Below are 19827 nucleotides of genomic sequence, written 5' to 3' on the forward strand. Positions count from 1 at the left end.
CTGCTTCCGAAAACCAGGATGTGTCAGGAATTTTCCTGATGTATGGCAAGTCTAACTCAATGGGTCTGAGATTACCTGCATGCCATTTGAGACACTAAGGGAGCAAACCCATAGACAGGAAACATATATATGAGTGATCCCAGCTTTAATTTAATGCATGGATCCCTAAGGTTAGGACTCCATGTTTATGGCGGGGTTGCATTTATATCTATCTATCTATCTATCTATCTATCTATCTATCTATCTATCTATCTATATCTATCTATCTATCTATCTATCATCTATCTATCATCTATCTATCATCTATCTATCTATCTATCTATCTATCTATCTATCTATCTATCTATCTATCTATCTAATCTATCTATCTATCTATTGCAGACTGCCATGGAATCCATTTTTGATGAAGAGTAATATATACATATTGTATTTTGATGAAAGCCAATAAGTAGAAACATTGGTTCAAGTAGCTCAGTATTGCTTTCACTGGCTGGCAGCAGCTGTCCAGGATTTCAGGCAGGGGGTCTTTCCTGCCTGGAGATACCAGGGAATGAACCAGGGACCTTCTGCATGCAAAACAATTGCTTTACCATCAAGTGATGGCTCTTCTGCAAGCAAACATTTGTATTTATAGAGGAATACTCGAATCTTTCTGTTATGTACGGAAGTTCTCACCCTGGGCCAGCAGGGGGATACGGTAGATAGTTTTCACTCAGGTCCACATATGCAAATAAGGGATTTAAAGTGACGTTCAGTGATTGGATAGTTACAGAAAATGGTTACTGTTGCGTTCTAGTGGAGTTCTACATAAGCAGGCTGAGTGAGCCCTTCAGCTCAGTTCTGTTCTGGCCTGTGAATAAACAAGAGCTGTTTGAAAAATCGCTGTGTCGTCTGATATGTTCACCCACAACTTAACACTTTCTGATGTGACTCTGAAGGTAGATGACACTACACATTTTCACGGTCTCAGAAACGTGATACACATGAAGACATTTCCACTGCCCTCCTTTGCCAGCCCAATTGTTCCCTAAGTTTGTAAGAGAGGAAGGCTGATTGCGGGATTTACTAGTGGATTTCTAAGAAGCTGCTGCTATGCTTGAACCTGGAAGAGGCTTAGATATTTTGCTGTCCTCAGCCCAGGGATCCCTGATCTCCTATCCAAGGCTAATAATGACACCCTGAATCCTTTGTCTGTAAACGTGCTGATTTATTACTTTCCAAAGCTCTGCAATACACCATAAAGCAGTAGTCCTCATTACATTGTCCGGCTGAGGATATGACTGGCCATCAACTTGACTGCCAGCATAATCTCTTGGCAAGTTGGCTTGATCTCAGATTCAGGAAGGAAGAACCCATATTTGCCCCTATCACGAAGCTCAAAGGTGAAGGAATATTTGATACCCTGATTGTAAGCCCAGTCATCGGAACAACCAGAGGAAGGATCTGCAAAACAGGACAACAAAATTAATTGCCGCTAGCCTGCTGCAGAGAACACGGCAAGAAAAAAATAGAGGGAAATGTTATTGTTGCTTGTTTATTATTTCATCTTGTTTCTTAGGACTTCTCAACGGCATACAAAATAGGTTTAGAGGATGACCTCTGGTGAGCGCAGAATCAAATTAAGCCTTGACCAAAAGTCCATTCACACATGCATGCTCAACACTTGATGACTGCAACACATAAAGCCTTTATATTGCACATTTTTGTATGCTATTTTCACAAGTATTGCAATTTTATGCACACTTTGCCTTAATAGACACCTCTTTTTTGGGTAAACATTACTTGGTTGAAGAACTGTCTTGCAAAATCTGGAAAAGTGCAAATTGTGAAGGATAGTGAATTTGGTAGTTTCACATTAAAATGCAAATGGAATTGATTTTCTATTCCACCTCTACTTCATAACCCAACAAGTCAGTCAGGGATAGAGCTTAGAATATTCCATTTATATGTATCCTTTCTCCACACAGTCTAAAAGGGTCTCTAGGCTTCCCCCTCCTTGGCTGCCTGGGATCAGGGCAACTTATTTATTTGTGAGAGTGAACTTATTTATTTGTGAGGCTGTTATGTACTGAGCTGAATCCTAGAACAATAGGATCCAGAATGCAGCTGTCTGATTGGTCCGCAGGAGCCACCCAATCCAGCTAAAGGTGGAAGTGAATCAGCGAGCAGCCAATCAGGTTCCTGGATGAAGTGAATCAGCAACCTGATTGGCCTGCAGGAGCAGCCAATCAGGCTTCTGGAGGCAGTGAATCCGCAACCTGATTGGGCTACAGGAGCAGCCCGGAATTAGCCAATCACACAGGGCCCATTGTGTAAATAATGTATATATAGCTAGACGTTTTAGGGAAAGATTCATTCATTGCTACTATGAGCTGAATAAAGAGCATGAAATTCACACTCGACTCCAAGTATATTTTAGAGGAGCAAAATTTAAGTATAACAGAATCATCCCCTGGCTGGTTTAGCCAGGCTCTTATTAGGAACAGAGGAGCCCAGAACTGAACTGATAGGTGGAAGCCTTTTCTACACTGATGTTGTTAGGAGAACACAACCTTGTGTGGTGGTGCATGACAGGAAGAAATTCTGTAGGTGCCACTTTTTCCAACACTACATCTGCATGCTGCCGTTTCTATTTTTTTTCACATGTGTAGTGAAGGAAGCCCTTGCAGTCCTAAACATGATTCCAAATGTGTTATGTTTACAGAAAGATGAAGTATTTCAAATACTTACAGATTGTCAGTGCTGATGTCCCATACTTGTATTTTTTACCATACAGGCTGGCTATAGCTTGGGAAGCTTTCTTTGCGAGTTCATTCTGGTTTTAAACAAAACAAAACAAAACAAAACAAAACAAAACAAAACAAAACAAAACAAAAAACAAAACAAACCATTTGTGGTGGTGGAATATTCTGACAAAAAGGGAAATGGGGGCAGAAATTGCTGACATTTTCTTATTTGTCCCATATGAACCCATATAACTGCAAAGTGAATGTGGTTTATGTCTTCAAATCTGATGGAAGCCGGTTTGATGGAATGCACATCAAACAGCAGTATTTCTCAATAAACTACAGAATATATATGAATTGTGGGGCTAATGTCATGTGCACACAGCTTCAAACACCAGCTGTGGGAGCACACTAGACCCAGAGTTAATGGTAATCTTAACATTGCCATAGTCTCAAGATGGAACATGGGAGGGTCAACCATTGTGTGTTCTCCCCCCCCCCCACAGCCTTAGGTTCAATCCAAAAGATGCAGAATACCCAACTGAACCAAAAGATGCAGAATACCCAACAAAACACTAAAATACAATAAACTATTAAACATTAAAAGCTTCCCTAAACAGGGCTGCCTTCAGATGTCTTCTAAAAGTTTGGTAGTTATTTTTCTCTATGACATCTGATGGGAGGGTGTTCCACAGGGCAGGTGCCACTACCGAGAAGGCCCTCTGCCTGGTTCCCTGTAACTTGGCTTCTCGTAGCGAGGGAACCGCCAGAAGGCCCTCGGCGCTGGACCTCAGTGTCCGGGCAGAACGATGGAGGTGGAGACGCTCCTTCAGGTATACTGGACCGAGGCCGTTTAGGGCTTTTCAAAAGTTTCCTCCTTCATCCCACCCCCAACTTACTTCAGTTACAATCTAAATAAATAGTTGCGGAGAACTCAGAAGCTTGAACATTATTTTGTGACATATTTGGTTGGCATAATGCAGGTATTGCTCTAATATGGATTCCCCCCCCGGTGCCTTTTAGATATTTTTGAACTATAATTCCCATCAACTCAGTCATCCTAAGGCTGCCCAAAACGTCTGGAGAGTGCCAGATTAGAGAAGATATTACCAGTTCGTCGTGGTTGGGTGCCTTGTTCAAAGTATAGCCATAAGGGAACAATATCATCTGAGAGTAGGAATGAATTGACAGATAGGCTTTGATTGAAGAAAGATGGCTGCGGATGAATGTTGCAACTGCTTTCGTTTCTGGTTCCGACTCTGCTGACGGTCCACAAAAATTTTCAGTACAAGGATCTTTGGAAGCATCCACAGCTGTTGGTGAAGAGAACACTTGCTTTTAATTAGCTACAGGTCAATATAGGCTTTCCTGAAAAAGTTTGAATTGGAAATTTTCCTCCAGTCCAAAATGGATGAAGAGTTGATGTGGCATGTTTATTTGATTTAACGAAACTAATTTAACAAAGCTAAGAAGGATGTCATGTTAATTTATATTTGCTGTACAAAATACCTTTTTTTTTTTTTTTTGCCCATGCCAAGATGTCTTGGAAACCAAAATACAAAATTGAGAAGGGAGGAAGTAATGTCCACATAGTGTGGCTTCAGAGTTATATTCAAAAAAATTCAAAGGTTTAGTTGCAAGTGTGTGTGTGTGTGTTTTAAAAAAGAAAGAATACTTACTGCCCCATGCAGCATCAAAGTTTCTGTTGAGATCAACACCAATACACTTATTGCTGGTTACATTAGAGCGATTCTTTCTCCAACAGCGATCCTGATCGACAAAACAATTGAGGGACTTCAGACCGATATATGAATCCCCCCAACCCCTTAACAAATGATCAACAGATTGAATTGATTTTGAGCACAAAGCCCCCATGGTTAAAATGAAGACTTTCATATTTAAAACTAGGAAGACAGTGCAATAAAAAAATAACACACTAAATGAATTTGTGTTTGACATTATGATCCTCTCACTGTAAATTCTGTCTCTCAGGCTCCTCATGTGAGCACGTGCTACTCCAATTGTTATGAAATTCCTACAAAGAAGGCATTTTAGTGTAGGTAAGCCACAGCATGAAGGCGAGGTGTGCATCATTTCATGCGACGATCACACATGATCAAGCAAATGAGATGCATATGCTAGGAAGAAGCAGCCTATGAGAGTCTGGTTGGTACATGGCAAATAGAGTCAACTGAGGTACATGCAGAGAAACAGACCCAGGTTTGGCTGATCTCTGTGTGGAATACATAATATCTGAAGCCGAGTGGAGGACGGAGGTAGGCCAGTTCCTTGTTTAACCCTTAGTACTTCTATGTTATGGTTGCTTCTTCATTAATGTCTGTCTGGCTTCCTGATTTGCTCAAAATCTGCTAACTGGTAGCCACCTGGAGCTCATGAGCAGTAAACTGACCTTGAAAAGGAGCAACAGATCTTTGTACCCTTAGGTAAGGTTAACAGATTTTTTTCAATGAATCCGGGGACACTTTTCAACTTCAGTGGATTTTGTATGGGGTAAAGGTAAAGGGACCCCTGACCATTAGGTCCAGTCGTGACCGACTCTGGGGTTGCGGCGCTCATCTCGCTTTACTGGCCGAGGGAGCCGGCGTACAGCTTCCAGGTCATGTGGCCAGCATGACTAAGCCACTTCTGGCAAACCAGAGCAGCACTCGGAAACGTTGTTTACCTTCCCGCTGGAGTGGTACCTACTTATCTACTTGCATTTTGATGTGCTTTCGAACTGCTAGGTTGGCAGGAGCAGGGACCGAGCAATGGGAACTCACCCCATCACAGGGATTCGAACCGCCGACCTTCTGATCGGCAAGTCCTCGGCTCTGTGGTTTAACCCACAGCGCCACTCATGTCCCTTTGTATGGGGACTGATTTGTAAATCTGGGGACTGTCCCCGGGAAATGGGGACATCTGGTAACCTTACCTTAGGGGGCCCATCTGCACTATACAGAATTACGAGAACTATAGTTTGGGTGCTGGGAGTTATTAGCAACCCCCCCCAGGTGGTATAACAATCCTGTTTCTTACCAGAGCCCTATTGGAATTGCAACTCAATGAGGGAAATCAGGGTCTCCTGACAACTCTCAGCCCCCTCAACAAACTACAGTTCCCTTGATTCTTTGGGGGGAAATCATGACAGTTCAAGGTGGTATGATATTGCTTTGAATGTCTAGGGCAGTGTTTCCCAACCTTGGGCCTCCAGCTGTTTTTGGACTACAACTCCCATCATCCCTAGCTAGCAAGACCAGTGGTCAGGGATGATGGGAATTGTAGTTCAAAAACAGCTGGAGGCCCAAGGTTGGGAAACACTGGTCTAGGGCACATGAGGCCAGAATTAGGGCAGTTGCTCATGAGCAGGTATGGACTTCATTATATCTTGTTTGCCCTCCTCAAACCATTTTCACTGTACCAACCCACAAGAGCACACAAATATCCCATTTTCATTGCACATCAGTCCAGAGTTTTTGCCCTTTAAAATCACAGATGAAGATTTAAGTTGCTAAAAGTAGCTTTTGCAAGCAGGAAGATGTGTACAGTACCGAAGTCCAACTCCAGATATAGCCATCTATGTTGAGTACGGGAAGGATGTAGAACTTCATGTTGTCCAGCAGATTTGTCATAAACTTGTCTTTTCCGTATGTCCTGATGGCCTGGTGATACATTCGAGGGTTTAGAAGTCACTCAAGGATTAAAAGCAAATTACAATGCAGTTCTATGTGTACTTACTCAGGAGTAAGTCTCACTCTCCACAGTGGGCCTTACTCTCAGATAAGTGCACATAGGATTGTCGCTGCAACTCACGATACTGCATGACAATGGATTCTCTGCAGAAGCTAATCTTCATCCTAATCATCACAGATCACTTTTCTAGAACAATCCCAAAGTCAAAGTGTCAACTTCGTATCTATGGTCATTTCCAGATCACCTGTTTATTGACCATTCATCCTGATTTGTTTGCACAAAGTTCTGGAAAGACTTTGCAATATTTGCTATTTATTGGGTCTTCATTCCACTTGGTTTGCAAAGCAATAACTTTTAGCAATAGTTGTCCCGCACTTTGCAATGCAGTCTTCCCATCACTATGCTTACTATAAAAAGTCTGATTTTGCAGGAGTTGGGGGCTTGTTGCACAAGCGTGCCAAGTCCACTTTAAATCGCACAGCCTAAATTTGCTGATATGTGATTGAATCTCACCTGCAAAATAGTGACAGTCTGGAAGTGGCCTATGCCATATTTTGTTAAACCAGACTGGAGCACATTCACAATTTGTTTGCTGGCAGAAAGGAGCCTTTGATTCCCCCCCCCCCCCTTGTGTCTCCTGCTGTGACGTTGGTAGGGCTGGAATTGATTATCACTGTTGGGAGGTGTTGCATAGTAAAGGAAACTTTCTGAGGTTCAGCCACTAAGACATTGCAGGTAAATAGGACTGATTGATAACTAACCTCTTTCACAAACCACTGGCAAAATGCAGGTGAAATCCACTCTCTTGCATGAATTCCACAGTCCATGAAGATGGCCTTTTTGCTGTCCTTTTGTTTCCCAACCTGCTTTTGAAACATTTTCTGTGGTTAGGAACAATTTGTAAGCTGCTGGTACCCCCCCCCCTCTCTGTATGTGTAAAACTACACAGATGTGTCAGTTCCTTTCTGAGAACCTTTCAGAAATGGATTTTCGCTTTTAAGCAATGCTGCAATTGTGTAGCAAACCTTTATAGCTTCCAGGGATACAATCTTACAAACACTTCCTCTTCCTCAAAAAATAAGCCCAGCTGAGCCCTGTAAAACCTACCATGGGTCATAGCCTTGCATAGGATTTGGATACAAGTCTTTTTGTTTTTCTCATTAAAGTAATAGGATATGCTGGAGGAAGGTTGGGGAACCTTTGTCCCTCCAGATGTTGTTGGACTAAAAGTCCCATCAGTCTTGACTATTCACCATGCTGGCTGGGGTGGATAGGAGATGTAGTCCAGAAACATTTGGAGGGCTGAAGATTCCCCACCCCTGCTCTTGAGTATCTTTCCCATTCTTTGAATATTGCTGTGGAAAGAGCTTCATACCTGAAGGATGTACATGGGCCGATTTTCAAAGGTTTTTCCAATCTGAAGGCGGGAAATCAACTTTGGCTTCTTTTCTGCCATTCTGGCAGTCCAAGCAGAAATCTGAATAAAATAAAATATAAATTGTTCAGCTAGCAGCAGATTAAATGCTAGTGATGCACAGATGATTCCTTTTTAACTGGAACTGAAGTTTGCGACACCAGATGACTAAAATATGGATGGACAGTAGCAGTGGTCTCATACTTTCCAGCACAGGGGTGCCTGAACCCCAGGTCCTATATGAGTTACTTGTTCATCAACTGTTAATTTTTAGTTGTTGTTTTATATTTTGTATTTGATATACAGTTTGGTTTTTAGTGCTGTTTTTATGTAACCTGCCTTGAGATTACTTGATGAATGGCAGGATATACATGGGATGATGATGCTAATACCCAAGTACAACACAAAATAAGACCAGGGGTGCAGCTACATACAGATCCCCCCCCGCTATAAATAAATCAGAAATTAAATCATTATAACAAAAAAAAGCGCTATGTAAAATTGCAAAGAATTGTTTTTGCTCTCCAGCACCATCTGGTGTTGCAGGTTTATAATGCAATCAAAGCGCTGGTTTTTTTTCTTTTTCTTTACTAATGTAGCTGTGTCCCCAGTCCTATCTGAGTGAAACCAGTGCTACTTCTGACTACTGAGAATACTTCCCTTTAAGGTCATCAAATGTATCCTGTACCTTGTGCCATTCATTATATTTCGTGTAACTGTAGCTGTCGGGAGAATTCCTTTCAAGTTGCTTGTCAATCTCTTCTTGCAGGTTTTGAAATAAAATCCTGCATGATACAAAACACCACAAGCAAAATCATGTACTGTCATGCACAGGATCAATTCAATATGTAAGTTTTATGCACCACACGACTTGTACACCTTTTAATATAAAAATGATGGGGCTCATTTTGGCTAAAGGTTGGTCGTGACTCCCATTCCATTGAGAATGATGTGTGACAAACTTTCTACGTTGGTTTCAATGTCATTTTAGTCACAACTGACTTTAGCTGGACCAGGTCTGTTAAAGCACATGGTTCATCTAATATGATTCAGAGAACACATGGTATATCTCAGCTCCACAATTTTGATCTCAGTCTCTTGAAAGTTGGACATGGCTGGTTTACCTGATAACAAGCAGCAGTGAAGCTTTTCTAACAGCAGAACAAAACTAAGAACATCTGCTTTCTTGGGGCTATGATTAATTAACTAATTGAGGAAGAAGAAGAAAAATGTGTTGCATCACCTGTAGGTAAAATTCTACTCATAAATGAGAACTCCAAGGGCACAGCGGCGTAGCGTGGGTTGTCAGCACCCAGGGCAAGGCAAGTAATTTGTGCCCCCTAACCCGGGGCAAGGCAAGTAATTTGCGCCCCCTAACCCCTAACCTGCCGCCGCTGCCAGCTTCTTCTTGCTGCTACCTGGGCTGGGGTATTTACGGTAAGGTAGCCACGGCGGTGGCGGCGGGTCCGTGTCAGGTGATCTGAGGCGTGTTGCCGCTGGCGCTGCCGCCCAAACAACGCCGCTTGCCTGGAGGAGGAGGAGGGCAGAGAGGCGAGGAAAATGCAACATGGCCCAGCAGCTGCAGCAGCAGCAGCGGCGGCGGGGCTGTGAGGAGGGGCTGCCTGGTGCGCCCTCCGCGGCCCTGACGCGCGGGGACCGCAGCGAGCGCTGAGAGCCGCTGCCAGCTCGTCAGTTCCGCGAGACATGGGGCTCTGCTACAGCCTGCGCCCGAGGCTCTTCGGCGACTCCGGAGGCGGCGAGCGCCCCCCCCAGATGTTGCGCCCGGTGCGGTCGGCCCCCCCTGCACCCCCCACGGTACGCCACTGCAAGGGCATAATAGGACAACTGCATACTTATATAACTTAAATGTCACTTTAATTGACAAAAAAACCCTGGGAATTGTGACTTGGTGAAGATTCCTCAGTACCTGGAGTGTCAAGGATCCCCTGAGAATGAACATTAAACCAGTTTAAGTGTGCAGTGTGGATATGTACACAGATAATCCCACCATTATCTCTGCATGGATAAAACTAATATTGACTATTTGTGCCATAGATACCCCATTGGCTCTTAAGAACATAAGAAGAGCCTGCTAGAATCTACACAGTTTTCCAAATGGCTAGCAACCAGATGTGACAAATATTTAAGCATCACCCACTCATAATGTAGGCCGTTCTGCTCCAGGAGAGTCTTGGTAGTATTGGACTGTTCAGCACGGACAAGGAAATTCACTTCCATCTGGTTGACTATATGCGATGCCGAGTCTGGATACCAAAAGTCGATCTGCACAGGAAGAAATGTCAAGGAGTCAAGACGGAAGTCAACCATGGATGTCGTTTTTGAAGAAATCTCTAGCTTTGCAAAGTAAAATGCCCCAGCATCTTAAAAACTGGCCATATTAAGCTTGTTTGATGGACCTGAAAGATCAGAAATCTTTTATTTGCAGCCAAATTCTAGAATAACTTTAAATTTTCTAATTTGGATTACTGTTACTGTTGCAGGAATACCTGCTCTTCCTGGGTCCATCCATTGCCACATTACCAAAGGGTTTGGACAGTGGTTCCACCTGAAGCTGGAGTTTAATGGTTTCTCCTATCTGCTGCAGAGGAGAAACGCCATTATGTTCCCAAAGGAATAGGACAATCTTCTCTCAGAGAATTAAAACCACAAAGGAAAAGTGTCTGGAAAAAGCACAGGCTGCAGCTAAAAGATTCGTTTTGCATTTACAAGGAAGACCCATCAGAACAAATTTATATGCCAGCCTGTGTTTTCTTGGATTGAAAAATTAGTGATGAGGTTAGACTAGGGTAGTGATTTTAAATTCTCGAGAATAATCTTTTGGAGAATATTCTCGAGAATATTCTTGATTAATGAGGTGTGTACATTTAAAGCAGCTGTGTAGATAACATAGAATTAACAGTTTGTGGAGAATATTCTCCGGAGAATTTTCTAGCAGAGAATATTCTCTGGAGAACATTCTTCAGAGAATATTCTTACCTCACATCATTCGACAGGGGTGATTATGTTTGGGGTGGTTTTTTTGTTCTTATTTGGCTCACAACTGGCAAAGCATGTTTAAAGGCCTTGAGTTGCAAGGGGGAAAAACACATTATAATCATACAACATTTTTGAAGAAAGTCCTATTAAAATGTCAAGGCTTTTAAGACATGTTTACATTTGTCTAGCAAAGCACTTTGGCCAGAGGTAAGACAAGTGCAGCAAATTGGCCTAAAGTCAGCAAGCAGCTATTTTACCACTATATATGTTGAATGGCTTTGCAAGTGTGGGCCATGTCTCTCCTGTGGTCTCCTTGAAGATATGCTGAGCTCTGAATCTGTTTTGAGAATTTTTTGTATGAAAAGATAATGCCTTCATAAGGCCTTTGCAGTAAATTAATGCCTTTTTTGGAGATTGACAACATTCCTCTTTACCCTTTCAAGAGGAACGTGAAGAAAAGAGAACCAGATCCCCAGTCACAGGTTTTCAGTGTCTGCACTAAATGTGCATGTGTGGATATTTGAGCAGGAAAAGGTGTGAGGTTCCACTACTCTACTGTTTTCCACATACTTGGCTGATGGTAGTTCCCTATGCATGTAGAAGTGTAAGCTTTGTTCAAATGTCTGAGGGCTGTAGCATTTGTAGGATTCCTGAAAGTTTGATGAGGATCCTAGGATCATGAGGGTGTACATGGAGAGAGCTCTATGTATAGTAGGGATGAATCTGTCAGTCTGGGGCTCTCTCGATTTCTAATTTTTCAATCTTAAATTCATTTTGCCACATTTTTGCATCACTTTGCATTTTTTTTTTTAAAATGCCACCATTTGGGCCTGCATTTCTTCTAATATACAGTTTTTTTGTATACAATTCTTGCCTAATATAATCAATTTTTGCATGTTATTTTTCACCAATAGATGCATATATATGCACACTTTCTTTAATACAGTGGTACTGTGGGTTAAACCACAGAGCCTAGGACTTGCCGATCAGAAGGTTGGCGGTTCGAATCCCCGCAACAGGGTGAGCTCCCGTTGCTCGGTCCCTGCTCCTGCCAACCTAGCAGTTCGAAAGCACGTCAAAGTGCAAGTAGATAAATAGGTACCACTCCAGCAGGAAGGTAACCGGCGTTTCCGTGCGCTGCTCTGGTTCACCAGAAGCGGCTTTGTCATGCTGGTCACATGACCCGGAAGCTGTATGCTGGCTCCCTCGGCCAATAAAGTGAGATGAGCACCACAACCCCAAAGTCGGTCACGACTGGACCTAATGGTTAGGGGTCCCTTTACCCTTTACCTTTACCTCGGGTTAAGAAATTAATTTGTTCTGGAGGTCCGTTCTTAACCTGAAACTGTTCTTAACCTGAGGTACCACTTTAGCTAATGGGGCGTCCCGCTGCCGCCATGCGATTTCTGTTCTCATCCTGAAGCAAAGTTCTTAACCTGAGGTATTATTTCTGGGTTAGCGGAGTCTGTAACCTGAAGCGTATGTAACCTGAAGCGTATGTAACCCAAGGTACCACTGTATATTTAGTACACAGTTTTTGTTTGTGAGCAGCATTGCAAAACTGGGAGACCTGCAAATTTCAAAGGATACCCAGGTTTCGGATCTGCATATTGTTCTGTTCACGTTAAAATGCAAAATGAACTGAATTGCTTCCCCATCCCTAATGCACAGGCCTTTTGAGGAATTCATGCTATGTCTTGTGAGTGTTTGGTGGCCTCTCTTGTCTTCTTCACAGACACAGCCAGACAGATCTCTCCCTGGTGCAACCCCAGAGAAACCACAACAAAATCTGGAAAAGTTGCAAAGAAGAGCAACCAAAACGATCAAGGGAGTTGGAGCAATTCTCCTATCAAGAAAGACTACAAGGTTTGGGGCTTGCAAAAAGGTGAACAAGGAGGGGGTGTGGTAAAATGAAGTGTATAGGGAGAATAACTTCTCCCTCTCTCATAATACTAGAATCTGGAGTCATCTAATGAAGATGGATGGTAGGAGCTTTACTACCAACAACAGAAAGTACCATACACAGATTTTGCTTCTTCAGCAACTGGAATAGATTTGGGGAGCGCATGGGGCACATGCAGGAAGAGCCGAGGGGGAAGAAAATCCCATTGCACAAGTGGAAATCCTTCAACTGAAAGGATGCATGATTTGAATACCGCCCAAGGTTGATTTTCTTTTTCTTAACAACAACAACAACAACAACAGCCTTGCTGATTCTTACAGGATATTCAACAATCCAGCACTAAACACAAAGGGTGGTGGATTGTGGGGGGAGGGAATCCAAGCTGTAAAAATATCTTACTGGTATTTTGCTTGCCAAGGATTTCAAGAAGCTCACTTGCTTTTCATTCTGAGGCTTCACACGGAACACCTTTGCACTGCAGGACAAAAAAGTCAAGGAGTGAGTAGCATGTCAGGATTAATTGAAAGAACTTCTGCTTTCGTCCAGACATGTAGAATGTTGACATGTCTTTTAATCTGGTTTTAGATTCTGATTGATTTTATTTCTTGGAAGTTTCAAATAGTTGTAAAGTTTTTTTAAATGATGTCATTATTTTATTTTACATTTTTGTAAACATTTTTTTGCTTTTTGCAATCAAGCCGTTTATAAATTGAACGATATAAATAAATAAATGATAAATACCTGTCAAAACGCCGAGGACAAGTGATAGCAAAAGCAGTGGCAATCAAGCCCAAAGCCAACAGGGACTTCATGTTTCCTTTCCTCTGCAGCAATCAATGCCTGTCATATTTATTCCTCTGCTTGGTGAGATCAGCTGACTTCCTCAGGGGCATTCATGGGATGATATGAGGTTTCTGTTGTTATGCCTATGTTTGTAGTTAATGCAAGTACAACTCCTGTTAGTGCCTTCAAATTAATTGGGGGAGTGACCCTCCCGGAAACCTCTGTGATCAACATGAGATGCTACATCCAACTGTGATGTTTCTGTACATAATTTGAATGGGGAAAAAAAACACCTATTGTGGAATTCAGGGGTATATTTTAATTCCATTGGCCTAGATATGGGTATGTGATATTCAGGAGAAGCCCTACTGACATTTGAGAGTCTTCTCAGTCTGTACACTAAGGAATGCCTACACTTACATCAACCTGGGCAGTCATTCAGGCCGATCACCTGGATGGGAACCAGAAAGAGGGTTTTATTCAGTGGTAGCTGGTGTCTGTTGAGACTGGAAGGCTGGAAGGCTGGGAGACCAACAGTTTGTTATTGTTGTTGTTTAGTCCTTTAGTCGTGTCCGACTCTTTGTGACCCCATGGACCAGAGCACACCAGGCACTCCTTCTTCCACTGCCTCCCGCAGTTTGGTCAAACTCATGCTGGTAGTTTCGAGAACACTATCTAACCATCTCGTCCTCTGTCATCCCTGTCTCCTTGTGCCCTCCATCTTTCCCAACATCAGGATCTTTTCCAGGGAGTCTTCTCTTCTCATGAGGTGGCCAAAGTACTGGAGCCTCAGCTTCAGGATCTGTCCTTCCAGTGAGCACTCAGGGCTGGTTTCCTTAAGAATGGAGAGGTTTGATCTTCTTGCAGTCCATGGGACTCTCAAGAGTCTCCTCCAGCACCATAATTCAAAAGCATCAATTCTTCGGCAATCAGCCTTCTTTATGGTCCAGCTTTCACTTCCATACATCACTACTGGGAAAACCATAGCTTTAACTATATGGACCTTTGTCGGCAAGGTGATGTCTCTGCTTTTTAAGATGCTGTCTAGGAGTCATAGCCAATGACAGGCAGAGCCAAATAATGGTGAGTTCTAAGGGAAATACTGAGATGAAAGAGAGGAAGCTGACAGGGAACTGACAGGCCCCGATCTGAGGGTCACTTCTCAGACCAACCTTCCCTGGGTCAACCTAGGTTCCACTAACCCAGCCCTGGGTTATTTTGTTAGCAGGCCTAATGTTTAATTACAGGTTTTTAAAAAATCAATGTTGCATCTTCCTCTTCAACCAAGAGCAGCCGGGTGGTCAAATTCTGCATGGTCCTCATGAATCCCCAGGTTCCTATTTCATTGCCTCTTTGCTGCTTCCCATGATAACCCCTGGGCCCCCATTCGATTTGGATTTTAATGGTACCTTCCTCAGGAATGCAATTTTTCAAGACAAAAGCCCTAAAGCAAGCAATTCTTCTTTGCTGTTTCGCCTTTTGTTCAGTGGGGGGCAGCCTCCAGGCATGTCAAGGAGTTGGCCCCTATGGTGATCTTTTCATTTTAGGTACATTCGAGATTAGGTTTTATCTTTAGTTTAGTCTCATTTCCTTTATTGTCCACAGAGTCAAATATCTCCCTATCTGTTCCTTCGTTGTTTTTTTGCTGTTGTTATCAGCCACTTATCAATAGACTGTACTTTCTAACTGACACTTTCTCCAAACGGTTTGTGGTTACTGCAGAAACTACTCTTCTTTCATCTATTACAACTTTCCCCTTCAAAGGGCTCCACCAAGCTCATGTGGCCACTTGTCCTACTTTAAAGAGGGGTGTCTTCTATTTGAAAGGCTGTCTGGTCCAAGTCTGGTTAACACTTGGATAGCATGCTATTTCTATATAAATGATAGTATTTCTTTCTAAATGTGTATCTGTACATACACATTAGCAAATTTATGATTTTTCAGGGCTGCCATACATCTGGGAATCACTCAGCAAAATGGGGTCTGGGTGGATTTTTACTGAACTGGCAAAATATCTGGGAAAACCCAGACATACACCATGTAGGACTAATTCGGAAGAAATCAAAGGAAAGCCAGAAAGTAGCAACCCTAGATTGTTTTTAAAAAATGCTCTTTTGATTATGCATTTTCTATTTTTGGGGGGTGATGGTGCACTCACCTGTAGTTCCAATGCACTCTGTTTAAATAAATTGTGTGTTTTTAAAAGTAAGAACTGCCTCTAATTGGCCTGAATGCAGTCATGTGACAGCAATGGAGCTGGCTTAGGGTCTAATAGATCCCAGGCCAGCTCAGGGCTTTCCTTTGGGGACACTTTCAGCTGGGGGAAAGGGAAGTTCTGCACTGGCAGAATGGCACAGGTGTGTGTGTGTGTGTATTTTAAAAAATGACATTGACTTTAAAAATAATACAAAACATTTTTTAAGACCTTGCCTGGCTACTGTTGAGCTCTTTTAAAGACTCATTTATTTATTTTATTAACCAACTCTGTAGACCACTCCATGACATAAAGCCATTGGAACTGGTGTTCACAGTAAAAACGGAATGAAATGCAGCAACACAAGCTCCAAGAACAACAAAATAAAATAAAGAATACTCTAAAACAATGAAGCCTTCTATACAAACTCTAAAAGCAGTAAAACCATTTCCTCAAATATAAACGGAAATTCCACAAATGCCTTGAATTACACCTCAGGGAAAGCCTTCCTAAACCAAAATGTCTTCAGTAGGTGCCTAAACACCATCAGGCTAGGCAGGTGTCTGATTTCAGATAGTAACTGAGAGCTGAATCTGCAATTCTAAAAGTCTGGTTCCTAGGACAGGCTAAGTGAACCTCAGGATCAAAAGCTACTCTCAGTAGTGCCCCATCTGAAGAGCACAGCTGCTTGGCAGTGATATAGTTGGCAAGGCAATCCCTTAGATACCTTGGTCTCAAGTTGTTTAGGTCTTTAAGTACTAAAAAGCAGGGCCTTGAACTGTGCCTGGTCGCCATATTGGATTAGTGGATCAAGAGGTTTTAACAATCACTTAATCTAACCAATCAAACAATTAAGGACTTGTAGCCATACTCTCGATATCCAACGTCCACCTAAAATAGGCATGATTACTTACATTTACCACAGTTTTGCTATGATGATGTGATAAAGATGATGTTTGACTGCATCCTATGAGAATGAGGATGGTTCAAATCCCTTGTTTATATTTTCTGTCTTTCTCTTTTCTCTTCCTACTTCTGTTGCTTTCCTCCAGTCATTAGGCACAGGCTCAACCCTATCAGTTAAACATCCTGCAAAGAGGGATCTCTTTTTTGTGGATCTGAGCAGATGCCCTGTGGCTCTCTTATCTCACGTTTCTCCCCTTTAGGTATCTTCACAGAGAATGTAGTTGAAACCAATCTCCCAGGAAGACGAGATAAGAATGAGAGGAACTGTGCAGTCCAAGAACCCTCATGCTTTGTTCTGAGTTGTCTCCATCCCAGCCTGAGATATGTTAAATCCCACCAGGAAATTAATTCTCTATGGATTTTTAATGTGAAAGTTTTTGGTCTGTGCAGGAAGAATGTGAAAAGGCAATTTCTCTTTAAATTGGTACACAGATACCTGGGTGTCATAGCAACCGAGGAATGCCTAAGCAACATTCTAAGTGGTCATCCATTGCTCATCCTCAAGAAGCTCCAACAGCTAGCTGAATATATAGATGGACAGTAATTTATCAAGTGAGCAAAACCATTTTGTAGGCTTGTGGTCTATATCACCCAGCCAAATGGTGAGGAAAATCCCACCACACTTCCACAGTAAATCAGAAACCTGGGGAAGTACTTGCCAGGAACTTACAAAATGACCATCTTATTAAGTGGCTATGTAGTTGCCAATATCATTTGGCAAGTAGTCACTTGCATGCATTCAGCTCTCTCCCTGGCTGACATTGGATTCAGCTACATTAGTAAAGAAAAAACACTTTACATGCATTATAACACTGTGACACACACACACACACACACACACACACACACACATATACCTGAAGGAGCATCTCCACCCCCATTGTTCAATGAGGTCCAGCTCTGAGGGCCTTCTGGTGGTTCCCTCACTGCGAGAAGTGAGGTTACAGGGAACCAGGCCGAGGGCCTTCTTGGTAGTGGTGCCTGCCCTGTGGAATGCCCTCCCAATGGATGTCAAGGAAATAAACAACTATCTGACTTTCAGAAGACATCTGAAGGCAGCCCTGTTTAGGGAAGTTTTTAATGTTTGATGTTTTATTGTGTTTTTAATATTCTGTTGGGAGCTGCCCAGAGTGGCTGGGGAAACCCAGCCAGATGGACGGGGTATAAATAATAAATTATTATTGTTATTATTATTATTATTATGACACCAGATGCCACTGTGGAGTCTCATCTTTCACCAACGTGATTTCCCATTATGAAGTTTACAGCACGTTTTTTTCTGAAACGCTTTTTTGATGTGTCTAGATCCAGCCATTCTTTGTACAAATTGTACAGTATCTGCAAGAGGTTACCAAAAACACAGACTTTTTGAGGACTTTCATTTTAAATTTCATGGAGAGCAAAAGCGGTCATAGTGGTGAAAATTAGATCCATATGCTTGAATTAATTGGGGACGCAATACACATCTACACAGATATACAACCTGAGTATAGGGGCTCACAGCATTAATACCCCAACAGATCTTGCTTCCTCATTAGTGTTCCAGGGAAGTCCATAGCTCTTGGGAGCAGCACAAAGCCAAAACTCTCACACACACCCCCCCCACCCTGGCCTATTGTTTTCCCAGGATGATGCCACATCCAGTCAGGTGAAGTGGGAAAAGGCCCACCCATTTGTCCCTATGACAATCTCTAAGCTCATATAAATGACAGTGTTTCACTGGCCAACCAATATCATTACCATAACAAAAGAAGTGGTTGGGCAGGTTTCCTCTCATAGATTCTAAGTCAAGCACACAGGACCACAGGTTTGGGCAGACTGCTCTCCCTAAAATCATGGCTTGGGACACACCCATGCAACAGCTCCCTTCACTAATGGTTCAGTATAAAAGCCATACATTACCAGAAGCTATAACATGCCAGGCTGTGTTTTGAACCTGCAGGTATCCAGCAACAACTTTCTGGAGCCTTATGTTCCATACCACCAGCATTCAGGTATACTTCTGAAGGCCAGACAGACTAGGTCTTAGAGATCAAGGCTGCACTTTTAGCCTTAAAGGACCTTCCTTTGTTTTCATACTGTCATTTGACTCTACAAGCCAATCAGCACACCCCAAGCCTTATAAAATCCTCAAGGACAAGCTAGTTTAATAGTCCAAGCAATTTTTGTGTGTGCTAAGAGTTGCTTTGTTCTGCTCCTGATTACCAGCCCAACTTTGACTATCTTTTTGTACCTTGCTCTTTGATTCCTACCTGCCCTCGACCATCTGCTTTTGATCCTTTCACCTTTGTTGCTTGTGACAGAAACAGACTTTACTCCAGCTGTGGCATGTCCCAGTGCAGAATCAGTTCTCATAGAAATTGGCTAGCACTGGGTTAGACCATTGGTCTATTTAGGCCATTACACTCACTGTGACCTGTAGTGACAGGGCCAGCCCACCCATGAGGCAAGATGAGGCAACTGCCTCAGCCAGCAGGATCCAGAGGGGCAGCAGATCTGGCCTCCAAGGATTGTATTGCCAGCTGCTGCTGCCATAGTGACAGTGATGGTTGTGGTACACTCCTTGAAGATGAGCTCTGCCACCTCATTGGCAGCCCTCTCCAATGCCACCTCTACAGTGGCCTCTCAGGGAAGAGGAGGTTGCTGCTGGTTTCCTTCCACCCTCAGGGAGGAGATGGCATGGGCTGCCTTCTGGAGTCACCTGGGATCCGCCCACCATGGTGGCCTTTGATTCCCACTTCAGCTGTCCGGTAAGGTTGTTTTGATTCCCCCTCCCCTCAAAACATGAGATCTACTGCTGAGATACTGCCCTTCCCTATGTAGTGTAACCAGATGTCCTGGAAAACATATAATGTGCTGAAGGGAGGATTTCAGAAGCAGAATGTATCATCAGTAAATCACTGTGAGATGACAAGCAGAACCTGCCAACATTTCCCTCTCAATGATAAGTATTATTTATTTGCTTTGTGTGAATTTAATGTAATCCAATGCAATCCAATGCAATCTCTTCACAATAGTCCTGTAATAGTAGGCCACTATTTATTTTCCCCATTTAACTGATGGGGAGGGGATGAAGTTCAAGAGACAGTAATAGAGATATAGTAAGTTCATAACTGAGCTTTGATTTGAACCAAGTTCATGCTTGACCATAGCA

General features: G+C 42.7%; 2 protein-coding genes across 2 annotated transcripts in view; one reads left to right on the forward strand and one right to left on the reverse strand.

The window, feature by feature from the left end:
- CP (ceruloplasmin) overlaps positions 1–19827 on the forward strand; it is a 569984-nt gene that overhangs the window by 152031 nt on the left and 398126 nt on the right. The gene's annotated exons all lie outside the window — the stretch shown is intronic.
- Positions 1195–13640, reverse strand: LOC114596745 (mast cell carboxypeptidase A-like). Its single transcript, XM_028728484.2, has 11 exons — positions 13472–13640; positions 13130–13205; positions 9989–10113; positions 8519–8615; positions 7792–7893; positions 7178–7279; positions 6275–6385; positions 4406–4496; positions 3837–4039; positions 2731–2815; positions 1195–1443 (listed from the first exon to the last, which is right to left on the reverse strand). The coding sequence occupies exons 1-11, from the start codon at positions 13540–13542 to the stop codon at positions 1256–1258; spliced, it is 1251 nt and encodes a 416-aa protein (XP_028584317.2). The 5' UTR covers positions 13543–13640; the 3' UTR covers positions 1195–1255.

Source organism: Podarcis muralis, chromosome 6, assembly GCF_964188315.1.
Source record: "Podarcis muralis chromosome 6, rPodMur119.hap1.1, whole genome shotgun sequence".
In the NCBI taxonomy this organism is placed as follows: Eukaryota; Metazoa; Chordata; class Lepidosauria; order Squamata; family Lacertidae; genus Podarcis; species Podarcis muralis.